This window comes from Mirounga angustirostris, unplaced genomic scaffold (assembly GCF_029215605.1).
Source record: "Mirounga angustirostris isolate CCGP_5_RB_7025 unplaced genomic scaffold, mMirAng1.0.hap1 SCAF_6, whole genome shotgun sequence".
Classification (NCBI taxonomy): domain Eukaryota; kingdom Metazoa; phylum Chordata; class Mammalia; order Carnivora; family Phocidae; genus Mirounga; species Mirounga angustirostris.
This window is the reverse complement of record NW_026991714.1, coordinates 10,194,593-10,214,231: the sequence shown is the minus strand read 5'-3', so window position 1 is coordinate 10,214,231 and position 19,639 is coordinate 10,194,593. Positions and strand designations below refer to the sequence as shown.

The window sequence follows — 19,639 nt, the reverse complement described above, 5'->3', positions numbered from 1 at the left end:
TAAAAAAAGAGAGACAGAGAGAGAGGGAGGGAGGCAGAGGCAGAGGGAGAAGCAGGCTCCCCACAGAGCAGGGAGCCTGATGGGGCTCTATCCCAGGACCCTAGGATCATGACCTGAGCCCAAGGCAGATGCTTAGCCAACTGAGCCACCCAGGTTCACCCCTCCTTTGATATTTTAATGTCTGTATTATCTACAGTGATGTCTTCTCTCTCGTTTCTGGTATTGATAATTAGTGTCATCTCTCTTTTTATTTTTCTTCCTACTCAGTCTAACTAGAGGTTTATAAGTTTTCTTGAAATTCAGAGAATAAACTTTTGGGTTTCATTGATTTTCTCTACTTTATTTTTGTTTTCTATTTTTTTGATTCCTGACCTTATCTTTATTATTTCCTTTCTTTTGCTTGGGTTTTAGTTTGCTTTTCTTTGTCTAGTTTCTTAATGTAGAAGCTGAAGTTGTTGATTAGAAACTTTTCTGGTTTCCTAATATAGACATTAAAGCTATAAGTTTCCGTCTAAAGAACTTTCATGGTGGAGCACCTGAGTGGCTCACTTGGTTGAGTGTCTGTCTTTGACTTGGGCCGTGATCCCGGGGTCCTGGGGTCAAGTCTCATGTTGGGCTTCGTGCTCAGTGGGGAGCGTGTTTCGCCCTCTCCTCCCTGCTCATGCTCTCTCTCACTATCTCTGTCTCTCTCAAATAAATAAATAAAAATCTAAAAAAAAATAATAACTTTCATGGTATCCCACAAATTTTGACATGCTGTGTTTTCACTTTCATTTACTATGAAATACTTCCTAATTTCCCATTTGATTTCTTCTTTGACTCATGGGTTATTTAAAAGTTTGTTACTTAGGGGTACCTAGGTGGCTCAGTTAGTTAAGTGTCTGAGTCTTGATTTTGGCTCATGTCATGATCTCAGGGTCGTGGGATCAAGCCTCACATTGGGCTTTGCACTCAGCAGAGTCTGCTTTCCCTCTCCCTCCCCCTGCTTGCACACACTCTCTCTCTCAAATAAATAAGTAAAATCTTTAAAAAAATAAATGAAAGTTTGTTACTTAATTCCCCAAATTTGGAGATGTTCCATATTTTTTTTATTACTGATTTCTAATTTAATTCCATGTGGTCAGAAAACATACTTCACCTGTTTTGAAAATTTTTAAATGTATTGTTTTATGGTTCATGATCATGGTAAATAGTCAAAAAGAGTGTATATTCTGCTGTTGTTGGGTGGAGTGTTCTATAGACATCAATTAAGTCAAGTCGACTGATGGTGTTTAAGTCTTCTATAACCTTATTGACTTTCTGTCTACTTGTTTTATCAATCATTGAGAAAGGGATATTGAAGTCTCCAACTATAATTGTGAATTTGTGCAGTTTTTGCTTCCTGTATTTTGAAGCTTTCCTAATAGGTATATAAACATTTAAAATTGTTATATTCTCTTGATGAATTGATTTCTTTAATATGAAATGTTTTTCTTTACCCTTGGTAAATATTCTTTGCTGTGAAATCTACTTTCTCTGGAAACAAAACAAATGAGCAAAGGGGAAGTAGAGAAGTGCCTATTAAAAGAGAGGGGGGGAGATAGAGAAATCAAGAAACAGAGTCTTAATTATAGAGAACAAACTGATGGTTTTGGAGGGGATGGGTTAAAAGGTGATGGAGATTTAGAAGTGCATTTGTGATGAGCACCCAGTGATGTATGGAATTGTTGAATCACTATATTGTACACTTGAAATCAATATAACAATGTATGTTAACCAACTGGAATTAAAATAAAAACTTTTAAAAAAAGAAATCTACATTGTCTGATATTAATGACTATTCCAGCTTCCTTTTGATTAGTGTTAGCTTGGTTTACCTTTTTTATTTAAAGTGTGTTTTCATGTAGGAAGCATATAGTTGAGTTTTGCTTTTTTATTTTTTGTTTTTTTTTAAAGATTTATTTATTTTTGAGAGAGAGCGGGGAGGGGCAGAGGGCAAGGCAGAGAGAGAATTTCAAGCAGACTCCCCTCTGAGCACAGAGCCCAATGGGGGGCTCAATCTCATGCCCCTGAGATTATGACCTGAGTCAAAACCAAGAGTTGGATGCTTGACCAACTGAGCCACCAAAATGCCCCGAGGTTTGCTTTTTAAAAATTGAATCTGATAATCTATGCCTTTTAAAGAAATTTTTAGACCATTTAGATTTAATGTGATTAATGATATGATTATGTTTAAATTTGTGATCTTACCACTTTTCTTCCTGTTTGTATCTTCTGTTCTATGTTCCCCCTTTCCTCTTTTTCTGTCTCCCTTTGGATTAATTAAGCATGTGTTACCTCCTCTGTTGACTTACTAGCTCTAACTCTGTGATTTTGTTGTTTGTATTGCTATAGTGCCTTTAGTTTATACACACCTTTAGCTTATTACAGTATACCTTCATGCGATATTTTTATCACTTCCGTTACAGCTTTAGGTCTTTACAACAGTATACTTCCATTCTCCTCTTCTGCTTTTATGCAATTGTGGTCAGACATTTTACTTGTACATATGTTATGAACGTCACAATATGTTATTAATTTTGCTTTAAATAGATAATTATCTTTTAAAGAGATTTTTTAAATAAGAAAAAAAGTATTTTACATTATTTTATTTTCTTTTTTTTTTAAGATTTTATTTATTTATTCATGAGAGACAGAGAGAGAGAGGCAGAGGGAGAAGCAGGCTCCCAAGGAGCAGAGAGCCCGATGCGGGACTCGATCCCAGGACCCCGGGATCACGACCTGAGCCAAAGGCAGATGCCCAACCATCTGAGCCACCCAGGCGCCCTGTTTTATTTTCTGTACTTTAGATAGATATATGTTTCATATTTGCCCACATGTATACATTTCTTATATTCTTCTTTTGTTAGATTCAGATTTCCATCCAGTAATTTCTCTTTGCCTAAAGAGCTTCAACATTTCTTGCAGTATAGATATGGTAGTAATAAATTCCTTTAGCTTTTGTGTGTCTGAAAATATATTCTAACATCTTTTTGCTTTGTTTTGCATGTTTAGAAATTTGCTTTTTGTGATGGGAATCTTTTTTTTTTTTTTTTGTAATAGTGTTACTGACATATAATTCACATAAGTAAACAATTCATCCATTTGAAGTATATAATTCCATCTTTTTCATATGTTTACAGAGTTCTGCATTGCCACATTCAATTTTAGAACATTTTTATCACCCCAAGAGAAATCCTGTACTCTTTATCTGTTTCCTTTTAATACTCCTATTTTTTTAGGCCCTAGACAACCGATAATCTACTTTCTGTCTCTATAGATTTAAATATTCTGGTCATTTCATATAAATGGAGCCATATAATATATGATCTTTTGTAGCTGACTTTTTCACTCAGCACAATGTTTTCAAGGGACATTTCTGTTTTAGCATATGTCAATATTTCATTCCTTTTTTATTGCTGTTGTATTGATATATCACATTTTATTTATTAACTTGATGGACATTTGGGTTGTTTATGGTTTGGGCTATTATGAGTAATGATGCTATGAATGTTTGTACATAATGTTTTGTGTGGAAAATTTTTTTAAGATTTTATTTATTTGAGAGAGAGAGAATGCATGCATGAGCCAGGAGAGGGGCAGTGAAACAGACTCCCTGCTGAGCAGGGAGCCCAATGTGGGACTTATCCCAGGACTCTGGGATCATGACTTGAGCCAAAGGGAGATGCTTAACTGACTGAGCCACCCAGATATCCAGATATATGTTTTTATTTCTATTGGTTATTCACCTAGGAGTGGAATTAATTGGTTATATGTTAACTCCATGTTTAACCTCTTGAGGAATTGCCAGGTTGTTTTCCAAGGTGGCTGTATGTTTTTACACTCCTGGCCATTGTATATTTTCTCTGGAGTTATGTCCATTCAAATACTTTGCCTTGGATTTAAAAAAAATTAGGTTAACTTGTCTTTTTATTATTGAATTTTAAGAGTTCTTTATATATTCTAGGTGCAAATCCCTTATGAGACATATGGATGACAGATATTTTCTTCCCTTCTGTGTGGTTATCTTTTCACTCTTTTGATCATATCCTTTGAAGCACAGAAGTTCTGAGTTTGATAGGGCCCAATTTATCTATTTTTCCTTTGGTTGCTGTATTTTTGATGTCATATCTAAGAAATCATTGCTTACTCCAAGATTTCTCCCTATGTTTTCTTCTAAGATTTTATAGTTTTAGCTCTTACATTTAGGTCTATGATCCATTTTGAGTTAATTTCTGTTTGTGGTATAACGTAGGGTTCAATTTCATTCTTTTGCATATGGATATCCAGGTGTCCCAGCATCATGTGTTGAAAAGACTTCACCTCATCTTTGAAAAATATTTTAACTTGGTATACAACTCCAGAGCATCCTTTTTCCACCAGCACTTTAAATATGTCAAACACCTGTTTTGTTTTGTTTTGTTTGCTTCCATTTTCCAATGAGAAGCCTTCTGTCATTTTATCTTTGCTCCTCTGTACATAGTGTGTCTGTTTTCTCTAAATGAATTTCATTTTTTTATCATTATCATTGGTTTTAAGCAATTTAATATGCCTTGGTGTTGTTTCTTCATGTTTCTTGTGCTTGAGGTTTGTGGAGCTTCATGATCTGTGAGTTTTCAGCAAATTTGGAATGCTTTTATTATTTCCTCAAACATATTTTCTGTTCCCCACCTCCTTCAGAGACCCCATGCAGATTGATACCCTATTCATTTCTTTCAATCTCTTTCCTCTCCATTTCTTTTTGGAGAGTTTATATTGCCATGTCTTCAAGTTCAGTAATGTTTTCTTCTGCAGTGTCTAACCTGTTATTAATCCCATCCGTTGTATTTTTCATCTCAACCATTTTTTTTGCTCACCTAAGTTTAATTTGGATCATTTTTATATCCTCTATTTTGCATGCTTATGCTTTTCTATAGCATCTCTAATATATGGAGTAGAACTGTGTTAATGTTCTTGTGTAATAATTTTTTCATCTGTGTCATTTGTGAAAGTTTCTGTTGACTGATTTTTCTTTACATTATGGGTTGTATTTTCCTGCTTCTTTGCATGCCTCATAATTTTTTACTGGACTCCAGACATTGTGAATTTACCTTGTTGGGTGCTGGCTTTAAATATTCTTCAGCTTTATTCTTGAATGCAGTTAATTTACTTGGAAACATTTTGAGATTTTCTTTTTAAAGCTTTATTTATTTGAGAGAGAGAGAGAGAGAGAGAGAAAGCAAATGAGCAGAGGTAGTGGGAAAGGGAGAGAAGCAGATTCCCTGCTGAGTGCAGAGCCTGATGAGGGGCTGGATTTCACGACCCTGAGAAAATGACCCTAGGTGAAACCAAGATTCAGACGCTTAACCAACTGAGCCACCCAGGTTCCCCAAACATTTTAATATTTTCAAGGCTTATTTTAAAGCTTTGGTAGAGTAGCTTTCGATCTTAAGCTTACATTTTTCCCTTTTGCTGAGCACTCTACCCGATGCCCTGTTTATTATAGAGTTTCCACTCTGGCTGGTGGGAGCACAAACTATTCTTTACTCCAACAATTGTTTTTCCTACCCTCTCTGGTGGTTCTTTCACCAGCCTCAGGTAGTTCTTTACACACAGGTGCTTACCATTTTTCAGTTGAAGACTTGACAGAACCCTCTGCAGATCTCTGAAGCTCTGTCCATGCAGTTGTCTTTCCCATGCAGGTCTCTTCTGTCCTGTACTCCTCTCTACAAATTCTAGCTGCCTTGACCTCCCCAAACCTTCAAATCTGTCTCCTCAATTCAAGGAGATTACCTGTTTGAGTGTCCCTTCTCTGGTTGTGGCCTGGAAACTTCATCCAGAGAGTAAGCTGAGGCAACCATAGCACTCCCCTCATTTGTTCCACTTTTCTTAGGGATCACTGTTTTTTACTGCTTGTTGTCCAATGTCTAAAAAATTATTGTTTCATATATTTTGCCCAATTTTTTCATATGTTTAACATGGGAGGGTAGATCTGGCCCCTGTTACGCCATCTCGCCCGGAAGCCATAGTCCTCAATAAATCCTTTACACCATTCTCTGAACTCTGAGTGGTTTCATCATTAGCAGTGGACTGCATTCTTTCTGGTAACTTTAGTATTAGACCTTCTAGAACTTCCTGGGCAGACACCATGGGAGGTTTACAATTGTATATGTTATTATTCTGTCTCCTCTTTGTTTCAAATGTATATGTCTTGTCTTCTCAGGCAGACTGCAAATTCTTTAAGGTCAGAAACCCTCCAAGTCTTACTTTTTATGTCCCCCCCCACCCCAACTAGACACATTTATTTTTTAACTCTTACTTAACCTTTACCCAGTGAAAATTCCATTTGAGGTGTTAACAAATAATATACTTGGGATTCGAATTTATGTTAAGCATCAGGGCCACATACTCAAATGCTATTAAAAATGAATGCTGATTCATCCACTATAATTATATATATATATATATATATATATATATATATATATATATATATACATATATATACTGTCAGAAAGAACCACCTTCATTGTGGTCAGCTGAGAATTTTTTTCTGTCCACTGAACTTGTTAATATCTCAAGGCAATAATAATAATAATGAATGCAGATAAATGAAAACCCTGGAAAACCAACAAACAGTTTTTCACCAACTGAGAGCTCTCATCCTTCATATAAAAGCGTATCTGAATATTAGTCAAAGTAAATATTAGTAAAGAATTATTGAATTAGATTAGATCATTTTGGAATTTTGCCTTTTCCACCAATGAATTGTCATTAATTCTACTCTAAATAGAAATAAGAAAAATTAGAATTACCTTTATCTGCCTTCTCTATTCTGGTAATACATAGGAAAAAAAACACTGCAATTTCATTCACTCCCTCCATAACAAATATGCCCTCAATCAACAATAAATGTATTCCAGATTCTGTTCCAGGTGTTGAGGGTGCTGCTGAGGGGAAGACACAAAATGCTTTGTTCTTATGGCATATTTCCTCTGTACTATTTACATATGGAGGCTCCATGTAGGTTAATGGCATAAAATATTTATCATCCCACAAATCATTTGTGGAGTACCTCATACATTCCAGACACTTTCCTAGGTATTTATATTATTGCGATGAACAAAATAAATTCCTTGCTCCCTTGGAACTTATATTCATGGTATTCATGGAAGGAGCTCTATTTTATGTAGAGTGATAAAGGCCTCTCTAACAAGAAATGGTGTTGCTACAGACACTTGATGAAGTGAGGGAACTAGTTAGTCAGGTGGACTGTTTGGGGGAACTGTTCCAGGTTGATGAATTGCAAGTGCAAATGCTCTAATGCAAGAGTGGGGCTTGGTGAGTTTGAGTAGAACTAACAGAGTAAGAGGAGGGTCTTAGGAAGTGGGGGTAAAAGGGATGAGCGAGGTCAGTCAGATCAAATAAGACAGTGTAGTCCTTCATAAAGACAGTGTAGTCCATGCATTTTAATTGGAAATGGAAAGCTGTAGGAAGGTGTTTTTTTTGTTTTTGTTTTTGTTTTTTTGACAGACAGAGACAGGGAGAAAGGGAACACAAGCAGGGGGAGTGGGAGAGGGAGAAGCAGGCTTCCCCCTGATGCGGGGCTCAATCCTAGGCAGAGGCTTAAGACTAAGCCACCCAGGCGCCCCTGTAGGAAGGTTTTGAGTAGAGGAGAGACATGACCAAATTTATGTCATGAAATGATCACTGTAGTCGCTGTTGACACAGTAGACCTCAGGGAGGCAAAGGCAGAACAGTAAGAGGCTATTGTAACCTTCTAGGTGAGAGATGATGATGGCTTGGATAGAAGATGGTGAGAGTGGTCAGATTCTGGATGTATTTCCAATGCTTGCGCTGAGTGAACAAAGACAAAAAAAGAAGACATACTGTATGATTCCACTTATATCAAATTCTAGAAATTATAAATTAATCTATAGCAACAGAAGTTTGGAGACAGGCAGGAAAGGGGAGGGAAGGATTACAAAGGAGCACGAGGGCTCTTTTATTGGTGGTGGATATAGTTAAATATCTTGATTATAGTGATGGTTTCATGGGTCAAAACTTATCAAACTGTACACTTTAAATGTGTGCAGTTTATTATATGTAATATGCCAATTACCTTCCAATAAAGCTATTAAAATAAAGAGAGCCCAGGATTGTCTGATGGATTGGATTTGGGTGTGAGAGAAAGAGTTGCCAGGAATTAAGTTTTTTTTTTTTTTTAAGATTTTTTATTTATTTATTTGAGAGAGAGAGAATGAGAGACAGAGAGCATGAGAGGGAGGAAGGTCAGAGGGAGAAGCAGATTCCCCGCTGAGCAGGGAGCCCGATGCGGGACTCGATCCCGGGACTCCAGGATCATGACCTGAGCCGAAGGCAGTCGCTTAACCAACTGAGCCACCCAGGCGCCCCAGGAATTAAGTTTTTGACTTGAGCATCTGGAAGATGGGAATTAAAATGGCATTTATTGAGATATGGAAAGATCGACAAATGCACAGTGCTCCAATCAGCGCCAGAACATTGCAGCCACTCTTCTCTGGGCTGATTCGTGGGCTGTGGCCAGCCTGCCTGCCTTCCTTCCTTCCTCTCTCCCTTCCTTTCTTTCTTTCACACATATAGATAATTCAGTTATACTGTGATTTAAACAAGATTTTGCTTCCCCTAGTCAGAAAGTACAAAAATTGCATGTTGCTTGATGGAGGCTTTACAGAATTTTGATTAAGAGGGAGGATATTCCCTGGGTTTGAATCTGAGCTCCATCTCTCACTAGATGTGTGAATGCCCCAATTTGCTCATCTCAAAAATGGAAGATAGCATCCTCTACTGTTGTGAAGATTCAACCAATCGATGCATATAAAGACCTCAGAATAACACCTGGGCCTAAAGAAAGAACTTAGTAAAAGTTAGCTGCCATTTATTAGCTTTTCCTTACCTGATATTTATTCTTTAGCTGTTTTTATATCAGTTGGTTTCCACTAAATTGTGGATTTCTTTAGACAAGGGCCAGATATCTTGTCTCATGACCTACATCTTTCCCCATGCCACCCTGGTGTCTGGCATGCATAAATGATAGCATAAAATGGAAGCTCAACACATTTGTGTTGAATTAAATTACCTCTTCCCTTAGCGATAAAGGCCCAAGAATCTGAAGATCTCAGCACTGGTACACATTGCCAACCCCTACTCCCCAAGGCTCAAAAAAAGACCAAGCTGGCCACCGGCTCTAATTTCCATCACAAACCCACCGTTCCACTCGTGCCCCTTCCCAATCAAAGGGGATCATGGATGGGGCCCCCAAGGAACCCCTGGGAACCTGAAGGAGAGAGAGTCTCAAGCCAGAGACTAACAGTGGCAACTCGTGGACGAGATTTGGTAGTTTGGAAAAGGAGGCACCAAGCCAAGAATGGGGGTGAGGGTGGCGGTGGGCTGGTTCGGGCTGGGCCAGAAATGAGAAGGTGCCAGGAAAGGACCCCGTACTGGGCTGGCGGGTGGGGGCCCCACGGTCGCAGAGAATGAGGCGGCGCGCAGGGCCGCCTGCGAAGGGACCTGGCGAGGGAGGAGACACGGGAGAGGCGGCCGCGGGGGGAGGCGAGCGGAGGGCCGCTCGGGGAGCGGGTCGGAGCGCGCGCCCTCGGGCGCCCGCAGCCCCTCGCCGAGGCCGCGCTGACGTGTCGGCCGGGAACGCCGCGGCCTCCGGCCCCGCCCCTCCCCGCCGCGCGCCCCGCCCGCCGCGCTCCGCCCTCGGCCCCGCCCGCCGGCGCCCGCCCGGCCTCGCCTCCGCCTCCGCGCCGCCGGCTCCCCTGCGGTGACCACAACATGGCTGCGGCGCCGGGGCTGCTCTTCTGGCTGCTCCTGCTCGGGCCGCCCTGGCCGGTGCCGGGCCAACCGCAAGCGGACACGAGCCGGCGCTTCGCGGAGCACAAACTGTGCGCGGACGAGGAGTGCAGCAGTGAGTGGCGGGAGGGCGGCGGCGGCGGGGCCGCGCGGGGGCGGGAGCTGGGCAGCCCCGCTAGCCGGCCGGGGGCGCAGGCCGGGCGGGCGCGGCGCCGGGGTGGGCGAGCGCCGGCGCCCCGCGCTGTCGCCTCGGCTTTCGGCGCCCGCCGGCCCTGGCCCGGGGGCTGCGCCTCCCACTTGTTGCCAGCGTTTCCTTTCCCTCCGCTGATCTGGCGGGGTTTGAGGGTGGCGGTGGCCCCCCGCTTCCCCAGGGGCGGTTCGCAGCGTCCGCTCCCCGCCTGGCCCTGAGGGGGGACTGAGCAGTTGGGGTGCGCGCGGCGCGTCCTGGGCTCCCCGCGCTGCAGCGAGCGCTCTCCTGCCCCCGCCGCGGGGACCTGGGTGGGTGCAGTCGGGGGCGCAGATGCGCCGAGGGCTCGGCGGGTGCGTTCCCGGCCGCAGGTTCGTGGTGGGGCTTGGGAAGGGCGCTGGCGCTGCCCCTTCGCCCTACTGCCTCTCTCGGATTTGGGGCTCGTACCGCCTTTTGACAGGGATTGGAGTTTGGGTTTGGGACGAGCCCGGAGTCCAAACATGCAGGGTATTCCAAGGTCTCGCCTCTGTTCTGCCTCAGTCCTGTCATGTCTGTGCTTGGAAGTCTCCTTGCAGACAGCCAGGCAGGGAGGGCACCTTAAGGAAGGCCAGAATCTTTTGCTCTCGAAAGAGGCCGAGCGAGAATCTGCATCTGCCACCTGGGACCGGCAGCCTCCTCTTCTTTGCGCAGGAAGCGGAATTGTGCCCCAGTCCTAGATTGGGGGTGGGGGATGGACTGTGGGCGGTGAGGAGGACAGAGATCCCCAGAGTCAGATCAAGAGGATTCTTAATCATAATAAATATTTATTTTCATGAACCTGGCCAGCCTTAGCCTTAGTCACTTGTGTTGTTGGAATCTCTTCCCATGTGTTTGTGGGACCGGGATCATTCTTAGGGCCTCCCGGAGGGTCTTGAATAACCTTCTAACTTAGTGATAACCGCGTTCAGAAACGGTTGTTCATAAATTGTAAACAGTACGTATAAAAAAATGTTCATGCTGAAAAGGCCGTATGCCTACAGTTTAGCTATTTATATTCAAATCGGTGCTATTCAAAAACAAACTTCATAGTTGGAAGAGTTTGTATTACCGCAACACCCTGAACAGGAAGCGAGGAGGCATCTTTGTGTTAAGCCATTCCTAGAGGTAACCTAGGGCTGAAGCAGATCGATACTACGAAAGTGGAGCAACTTCCACACTTTTCCCCTTCAATTTTCTGTGCGCAAACCCAGATGATTAGCAAGCAGGGTTGGCTAAGACAAAGTATTTGCCCTTCTTTGCTTTCAAGCACTCCCCTACTTGGGTTCCTCAAAACCAGTTAGCTGGAGAATCACATCGCTGATGCTTCCCCAGCACGGAGACATGGTGTTGAAAGGGCCCTTACTTGTCACATAAGTTGAGAATGGCATGTGTCCAAACAGATACAACCAAAACACAACAGGCGGCAGCCCAGAAGGGTAGGAGACTGTGTGTTGCATAAAGTATCTAGTAAGGTGTGTGAGTGAGAGAGCTGTCCTGTACTTTTCAGAAAGTTGTTTCACAGTGTGCAGTAATGTCATCTAATTTGTTGTTACAGTTTTTCAGTGATCTCTTCTAAGGGGGAAACAAAAGAAACATTGCCATTTCCAGTTGCGATAGAATCCTCAATCTTAAATTGTCCCATCACCTTCAACCTGGCCTTTTCCCCCAGTTATATCTGAATTAGGATGCTGACATGTATTAAAGTAATCGGATTTTAGCTTCAAAATCCAAATAACCGCCCTCAAATCTATCTGTTCGTCCCTCAAATATATATTTAAAGATACATTTTAATGTATTTATTGGTCACTGGCTTTAAGAAAAAGTGTTCTTTCCATGTCACCCTTCTTTTCTCTACTATTTAATTGTACCTCTTGTCCATTTCATCTTATATCAGAAACTGTGTAGTTGGCCAACAAAAAGAAAAATGCTGCTTCTACTAGTTTCTAGATCAAGTGTGATTTAAGTCCTGCATTTTAAGATTGAAGGTAACTATTGAACAATTCTCATAGTTTTGCTTGTCCCTGCAACATTGTGATGCCCACTTGTGATTTTGTGTATAGACATTAATAAATAAGGGTATCTTCCCTTCGGAATGTTGGGTACAGTGAACATTACTTTCATGATAATTTCACATTACCTGGTCATGTGATTGGACTGGTAATAGGATGTGATGTCCTTTCCCGTTAATTTATCCAGATACCGTACAGGGAGATCAGCGTGGCTTCAGATGAAGTCGGCAGTGTTTACTCCTGCATGGTAGCAGTTTACAGCCACTTAACGATAGTGCCTTTTAGTGTTAGTTCAAGTTAATTGACCCGTTGGGGGTTCCTGGGTGCTCTCCCCAGCTCCCTGTTACCTCTTCATGCGGCCACGCTTAAGCCAGCCAGCATCTGTACTTGAATTTATTCAGTTGTGCTATGAAGCTTTTTATGATTACGAAACAGCAGAGACTGAGGACAAGAAGGTTAAAGAGGAGACCAAGAATTTCTCTTGACACCAACTCTGTGTGGTGGTGGACTCATTGCTTTTTGTTTATCCATAGAGAAAAACAGGGAAAGTGGCCGTCTCTCCTGTCTGCTTGTAGGGTGCGATATATAATGATAAAGCTCTAGAATTTAGATACTTGGAGCCTGTGAATTGAAAGTGATTGATTCCAGAGAGTACTGGAGAAACTTGATTGTTGTTTACAGAATGGAGGATACCCTCCTGTTGCCTGATAAAGCAGTTTGGACTGTGAAAGTTGAATCCTGATACCTCTTTCTCCCCCCCCCCCCCCCCCCCCCCCCCCGTCTTTTACCTACAGTGTTAATGTACCGGGGTGAGGCTCTCGAAGATTTTACAGGCCCAGATTGTCGTTTTGTGAGTTTTAAAAAAGGTGACCCTGTGTATGTCTACTATAAACTGGCAGGGAGACCTCCTGAAGTTTGGGCTGGAAGTGTAAGTACAAATTTGACATACTTTATCTTCTTACTTTTTTTTTTTTTTTAAAGATTTTATTTATTTATTCATGAGAGACAGAGACAGAGAGAGAGAGAAGCAGGCTCCCAAGGAGCAGGGAGCCCGATGCGGGACTCGATCCCAGGACCCTAGGATCATGACCTGAGCCGAAGGCAAACGCTTAACCATCTGAGCCACCCAGGCGCCCTATCTTCTTACTTTTTATTGGCTTGTTTCTCACTGTGGATGGAGATAACTGTTTCCTGGGGTCTTTGATGGAGTTAACTTGTCTTCCCTGCTAGACTGGGAAAACAGAAGGTGTCTGTGTGTCCCCGGCAGGCATCAGGTCTGGCCCCGGGTAGGGGCTCTGCTCTGTTCCTTAAACAAAACAACTGCTTCTGGTTGTTGCTTCTCAGCAGTAAGTTCGAGGCCTTATCAGCGGTGGATGCTCCATCCAGAGGAAAGGTTGTAGTGGCGAAACCTGAAAATTCTGAACTTCATTGCTTCACAACAGAAGGGTTCGCGAGCATTAGACTTAATCCTGTAAACTTTGTGCGGGACAGTGTTTCACGTGTTCATGTTTAAAGTTGATTGTATGTGTATTTTTTTCTAAGGTATTAATATTTGTGAAAGATGGGCAGCTCTGGGAACAGTTACCTAATCATATGTACTGTTACTCGTCCGTTAAAAAAGCAAAATGTCCTTTTCATTGTGTGTTTTTTGTTTCCTTGTTTTGTTTGCAACTTCTGCGTCATCCTTTTCCTGCTCTTCAGACACTTGCTCCTGGAGCTTCCCCCAGCTGCTCTCTTCCCAGCCGGTTTTAGGGTGCCCTGATGACAGACGTGGAAACCAGTGACTCCATCATGCTCTGATTTTTTAAAAAAAATTTTTGTTCAAGTATAATTAACTTTGTTCTATTAGTTTCAGGTATACAATATAGGAACTCCACAGTTCTATGTGCTACTCAGTGCTCATCACCATAAGAGTACTCTTAATTCCCTGCAGCTATTTCACCCATTCCTCCACCCACCTCCCCTGTGGCACCCACCAGTTTGTTCTCTGTATTCAAGTGTCTGTTTTTTTGTCTCCTTTTTTCTTTGTTTTGTTTCTTAAATTTCACAGGTGAGTGAAATCATATGGCGTTTATCGTTCTCTGACCAACTTATTTTTCTTAGCATTATACCTTTTAGGTCCATCCATGTCGTTGCAAATGGCAAGATTTCATTCTTTTTTATGACCAAGTAATATTCCAATGTGTGTGTGTCTGTGTGTCTGTGTGTCTGTGTGCATGTCTGTGTGTACCACATCTTTGTCTACTCCTCAATTGGTGGACAGTTGGGTTGCTTCCACATTTTGGCTATTGTAAGATTTTATTTATTTAGATAGATATCAAGAGAGTGCACTCGCAGGGGGAGGAAAAGAGGGGGAGGGAGAGGGACAAGCACACTTTATGCTGAGTACAGAGCCCTATGTGGAGCTTGATCCCATGACCCCGAGATCATGACCTCAGCCAAAATCAAGATCGATGCTCAACTGATGGAGCCACCCAGGCGCCCCATTGGCTGTTGTAAATAATGCTCATCCTTTTGATGTTTTTTTTTTTTTTTTAAAGATTTATTTATTTATTTATTTGACAGAGAGAGACACAGCGAGAGAGGGAACACAGCAGGGGGAGTGGGAGAGGGAGAAGCAGGCTTCCCGCGGAGCAGGGAGCCCGATGCGGGGCTCGATCCCAGGACACCGGGATCATGACCTGAGCCGAAGGCAGACGCTTAACGACTGAGCCACCCAGGCGCCCCTGCTTTTGATGTTTTTAATGAGGAGATTCCCTAGGAGTGACCAGACTTGAGAGGCTTATGAGTTCTTGTCCTTTCCTTTCTAAAAAGTGTGATGTGTGGACTGTTTACTTACTGAAAGTTGTAAGAGTTCTTGATGTCCTTAGGGTTGTTCAGACTTCCAGAAATACCCAGTCTCCACTGTGAAAACTTTTACGATCAATAAGATACCAAACAACAGAAAATAAGGCTTGAGAAACCTACACAGGGAAAAACAGATTCATTTTGTTGGTGTTCCAGATTCCTAGGGAGGAATCTTGAAAGACCAACTAACCGGTCAGGTTCAGCCCTTGTAATTTGGGCAGAATCCTGATTGAATCACTAGATACAAAGAAGGATCTGTTCTGTTTCCTTCAAGTCGACCACATTAGATTTCTTGATAATCTTTACTCTTGGAAGGTTTTTTCTCAATACCTAGGCTGCATGTTTTATGTACAGTGAGGTGGTTAAGTTGGAGCATTTGGTACGTGAGCTCGACTTGCATTTTCTTATGGCCACGGTCACCTCTCCTGTTGCCATCTTAGGGAGGCATCGCTCTAGCACCCTAGCCAGAGGGCTCTGTGCTGTTTGATGATTGTTCAGGTGGCACTTTGTTTGCACTGCTCACGTGGCATCCCTTTTACTGCCTTGTCTTGCAGTTGGTGTGTGTACTGTCTTTGCTCCTGTAAAGTCATAAGCTCCGTAATGGAAGGGCCCATGTCTTACCCATCTTCCTTTTGAATATTTTCTTTCAGGGTAGTGGCACTTATTTACATGTGTCCTGATGGTAGCTTATACAGAATTTATTCTCTTGAACAAATGTTCTACTTCTTCCCCACCCCTGCAATCAAATTAATAGTTCCTTGGCAGGGATGGTGTATGGAAGCAAAATTAGACCTAAAGCTTACTTCCAGTCCTGAGGGTCCATGATTCTGAACCCCTTTTTGTCAGATCCTGAAGCACAGAATACCACCCCCCAGTGTAAAAATACGGAGGTTTTTTTTTTCTTAAGATTTTATCATTTTTAGTAATCTCTGTACCCAACATGGGGCTTGAACACACAATCCTCAGATCAAGAGTCACATGCTCTACCGACTAAGCCAGCCAGGTACCCCCAAAGTATGGAGTTTTATATGACCTATGGTGTCAATGGACCGAGACTACACAAAGACAAATTTATTTCCATTTTCCATATATTTCTGATTTCTCTCCCTTTTCCAGATTTTCTCTTAAGAAAATTTTCCTGAAAAGGAAAAAAAGTGTATTTTCCCTCAGTTTCTTCTCTTATTTCATGAAACTTATATTTTAGGAAATTAAAAACTCTCTCCTCTTAGTTTTCAAAATGATTCTTGTTTCTGTTTTTTAGTTTTTGTTCTGCAGCCTTTTTGGGTTTCTTAGAGTTCTAGATTTTAACTGCCAGTGTAGCAGTTTTTAATTGCTCTGTCTTATCTAATCTTCAAGACCGTATTCAAGTACTCAAGACTGGCTTTCACATATTTGCCAGGCATAACAACAGCACTCCTAATGAGGATATTTTAGGAGTTGGTGATAAGATAGCCTTTTTCTCCTTTGGTGCATTGGATCTGCCTATCAGCCTCCTTCGGAGAGATCTGCTTTCCATTTCAGATGTAGCCAATAGAAGACAGTGTTTGCGTCTCAAGAAGACACACTTTATGTATTTTAGCTGTTAGTGCTGTAGGTAAATGGGGTTATTTTCTCTAGAGGTTTACTTTGCATGAAACTAAAGCTTGATGTATACATTAGTATGAATTTTTTTTTCTCCCTCCAATACTGGAAAATCTAGTTTTTGAGAAAGCTACTACAGCCCATTCTATCAATAAATATTTGCTTTTTGTCATAGTGATCACACATTTTAGCAATTTTATATTCTTTTTACTTAATTTTCATGGCTGTTTATTGGTTTAAGAAAGACTTCTAAGTGTACCAGTTGATGAGCAAAGCTGTGAAATGTGCAGGTAAATTATTGCTAGAGGTTATTTGCAATTGTGTTTCTAACCAGCTTTGATTTGCAGGTTTGGTTTTTTTTAAAGATTTTATTTTTAAGTAATCTCTCTACCCAGCATGGGGCTCAAACTCACGATCCCGAGATCAAGAGTCGCACGCTCTTCTGACTGAGCCAACCAGGTGCCCCTGATTTGCATAGTTTTAATCACAAAATATACAATAACTTTCTCTTATGTAGGTCTTTTATCTACTTCAGAAATATAACTTTATGTGCTCTGTGTTTAGAATTAAGTTGCATGTTGAAAGGAAACCTCAGTGGTTTTAGAAAAGTTGGCTTTAAGATATTCTATACTTAATTTTCATTGGAATAATCTGTGTAATCATAATAGCAACTATCTGTCTCTTGTGGTTATGCCTACCTACCTATCTGTTTCCTGTCACTACTAAGAAGTCTGTCATTTGTATTTCTTAATACAGAATTTTGATTGGTGTTTGTTTCTTTTGCCTATTCTTTCATATAGGTTGGGCGTATTTTTGGATATTTTCCGAAGGATTTAATCCAAGTAGTCCATGAATATACTAAAGAGGAGCTACAAGTTCCAACAGATGTAAGTTATGGACTTTTTTTTGGTTCTTAATTATAAATTGCCTTTCAAATTCATCAGTGATAGTCAGTTAATGATTTTTGAAAGTCTTTGTGTTTTGGTCAGAAAAAACCAAGTTCACATGTGTGTATCAAGTTTTAATTTAGAATCAGATTACCTTTAAAAATAGAAAAAAGAAGAAAGAAAAGTTTGAAAAGAATTTTTTTTTTTTTTAAGATTTTATTTATTTATTTGAGAGAGAGAGAATGAGAGACAGAGAGCATGAGAGGGAGGAGGGTCAGAGGGAGAAGCAGACTCCCTGCTGAGCAGGGAGCCCGATGCGGGACTCGATCCCGGGACTTCAGGATCATGACCTGAGCCGAAGTCAGTCGCTTAACCAACTGAGCCACCCAGGCGCCCTGAAAAGAATTTATAGGAGATTATATATCATTATTTGGTAGTTGTCTAATATGTGTACTCTTATATAGGGTTTTTCTTTGCTGCTTTATATGAAGAAAAAATTAAGAATTCAATATCTTCTTAGTGATTAAGTTTCAGAGGTAAATCTTTTTATTTTTTTAAGATCTTTAAAAAAATATATTTATTTATTTTAGAGAGCGAGCAAGCGCGAGCAGGGGGAGGGGCAGAGGGAGAAGGAGAGAAACTCAAGCAGACTCCGCGCTGAGCGCGGAGCCCGACACAGGGCTCGATTTCATGACCCTGAGATCATGACCTGAGCCGAAATCAAGAGTCAGAGGCTTAACCGACTGAGCCACCCAGGCACCCCAAGAGGTAAATCTTTTTAGAAGCAAAAGGAGAAGGTATCTCAATCAGAAAACCACTCATTGAATAGCTCTTAGACATTTTAAGTATAGAGAAATCAGGTGAAATTAAACCCTACATTATGTACTAGGCCACAAATGCCAGTTTACCATGGTTTCCTTATCACTGAGTCTTCAGTGATTTCAGGGGTTATAGTTATGCTGTAGGGAATTTGAGAGATTTGGAGGAGTCTAGTCTCAGATCTGCACAGTACTGACTGCACACCCTATAAAGCATTCATCTGAATGCACTGACAGTTCTGTGATGATGAGAATTTTGTGTTCTGGGATCCTCAGTCCTGCTGATTATTTTCTGGAGTTTTAAAGTTTATAGTCATTGACGCTCACTTTCATTCAAGCATCCTTGAGCAGTTCTTTGCAGTGCTGCGGAACATGCAAGTTGCTGTCCTAGAGGCATTCTTAGATGAGATTGGCAGAATATATGGAGTCTTTAAGCCAGTGCTGTTCTTAACATTTCTCGATAATTGCAAGGGTCATAAAATCAGCCCATTACCTGTCTGGCCTCATTCCTAGTGAAGAGACTCTCCAGGATATAGGTGTGAGACGGCAGTTCATTGGTCACAGTGACCTCACTAGTTGGGGAGTCTGCCTTCTTTCTGTACCTCCCACTGCATGCTTCCCTCAGTATTAAGAAAATAGCGTGGAAACACATGTGGTGAAAAGAAGAAATCATCCATCCCTACTGCACTGGTCAGGGCTCCTCAGCCTTTTGTGAAAGTTTAGTTAGGAGAAGAGAATTATCTTTGTTGGCTTTTAACTTTCCCTCTGTGTATGGCCCCTTTTATGTCAATTTGCTTATTATTGGAGGAAAGGAAGAATATAGATTTATGGATAGTTCTGAAAGCAGATCTTAATGACATCTAGAACCCTGATTTAGAGTAGAGTATATTCCTTACTGAATCTTGTTTTCAGGTTGTATTTGAGGTAAGAATTAAGTGGGGAACCCCCTTGACACCCTTCTTCGTGCCTGTAAATGTTTAGTTCCCATGCCTCTGTGTTTTAATAAGATACTTCCTAAGCTGATTTGTCTTTTCCAATCTAAAGAAAATATGAGCCAAAAAATCTGTGTAGACTTAGATCCTGACAGCAAGGTGATTTTGCCTGTCTCTAGTGGGGTAAACAGAAGTACAGCCTGGAGGGCACAGTGATAGGGAGGCTGGTGGTCTTCCAGCTTCTTCTGCACATATTATCATGGGATGAATTCCCAGAACATCAGGCATAGATATTGGGAGTTGGGGGACCCAATAAATGACACCCTGTGTTTTCTCTACTTGTGCTCAGAACAAATTGAGAGACCCAGGAGTCAGGCACATGGAGACCAAATTGTCACTATTATTTATTGATAAAGCTTTTCAGTGAACATGGCTTAGGTTGCAGAAATAGTGGGCTTTGTAGTCTAGAATAAGACCAACTGCCCAGCCACAGACAGAGCTAGCTAATGGGGGCCACCCCTGGAGG

General features: G+C 41.5%; 1 protein-coding gene across 6 annotated transcripts in view; it reads left to right on the top strand.

Annotated features, from left to right (window-relative positions):
- Positions 1–9,773: 9,773 nt before the first annotated feature.
- MIA3 (MIA SH3 domain ER export factor 3) overlaps positions 9,774–19,639 on the top strand; it is a 58,344-nt gene continuing 48,478 nt past the window's right edge. For 3 of the 6 annotated variants that reach the window (XM_064593841.1, XM_045876833.3, XM_045876832.3), the window contains exons 1-3: positions 9,774–9,949; positions 12,843–12,976; positions 17,277–17,363. In XM_064593841.1, coding sequence (XP_064449911.1) covers positions 9,817–9,949; positions 12,843–12,976; positions 17,277–17,363 — 354 coding nt within the window. In that variant the 5' untranslated portion in view covers positions 9,774–9,816. Of the gene's footprint in view, positions 9,950–11,933; positions 12,025–12,842; positions 12,977–17,276; positions 17,364–19,639 lie in introns of all 6 variants that reach the window. The other 3 variants (XM_045876835.3, XM_045876834.3, XM_045876837.3) reach the window with 2 other exon arrangements.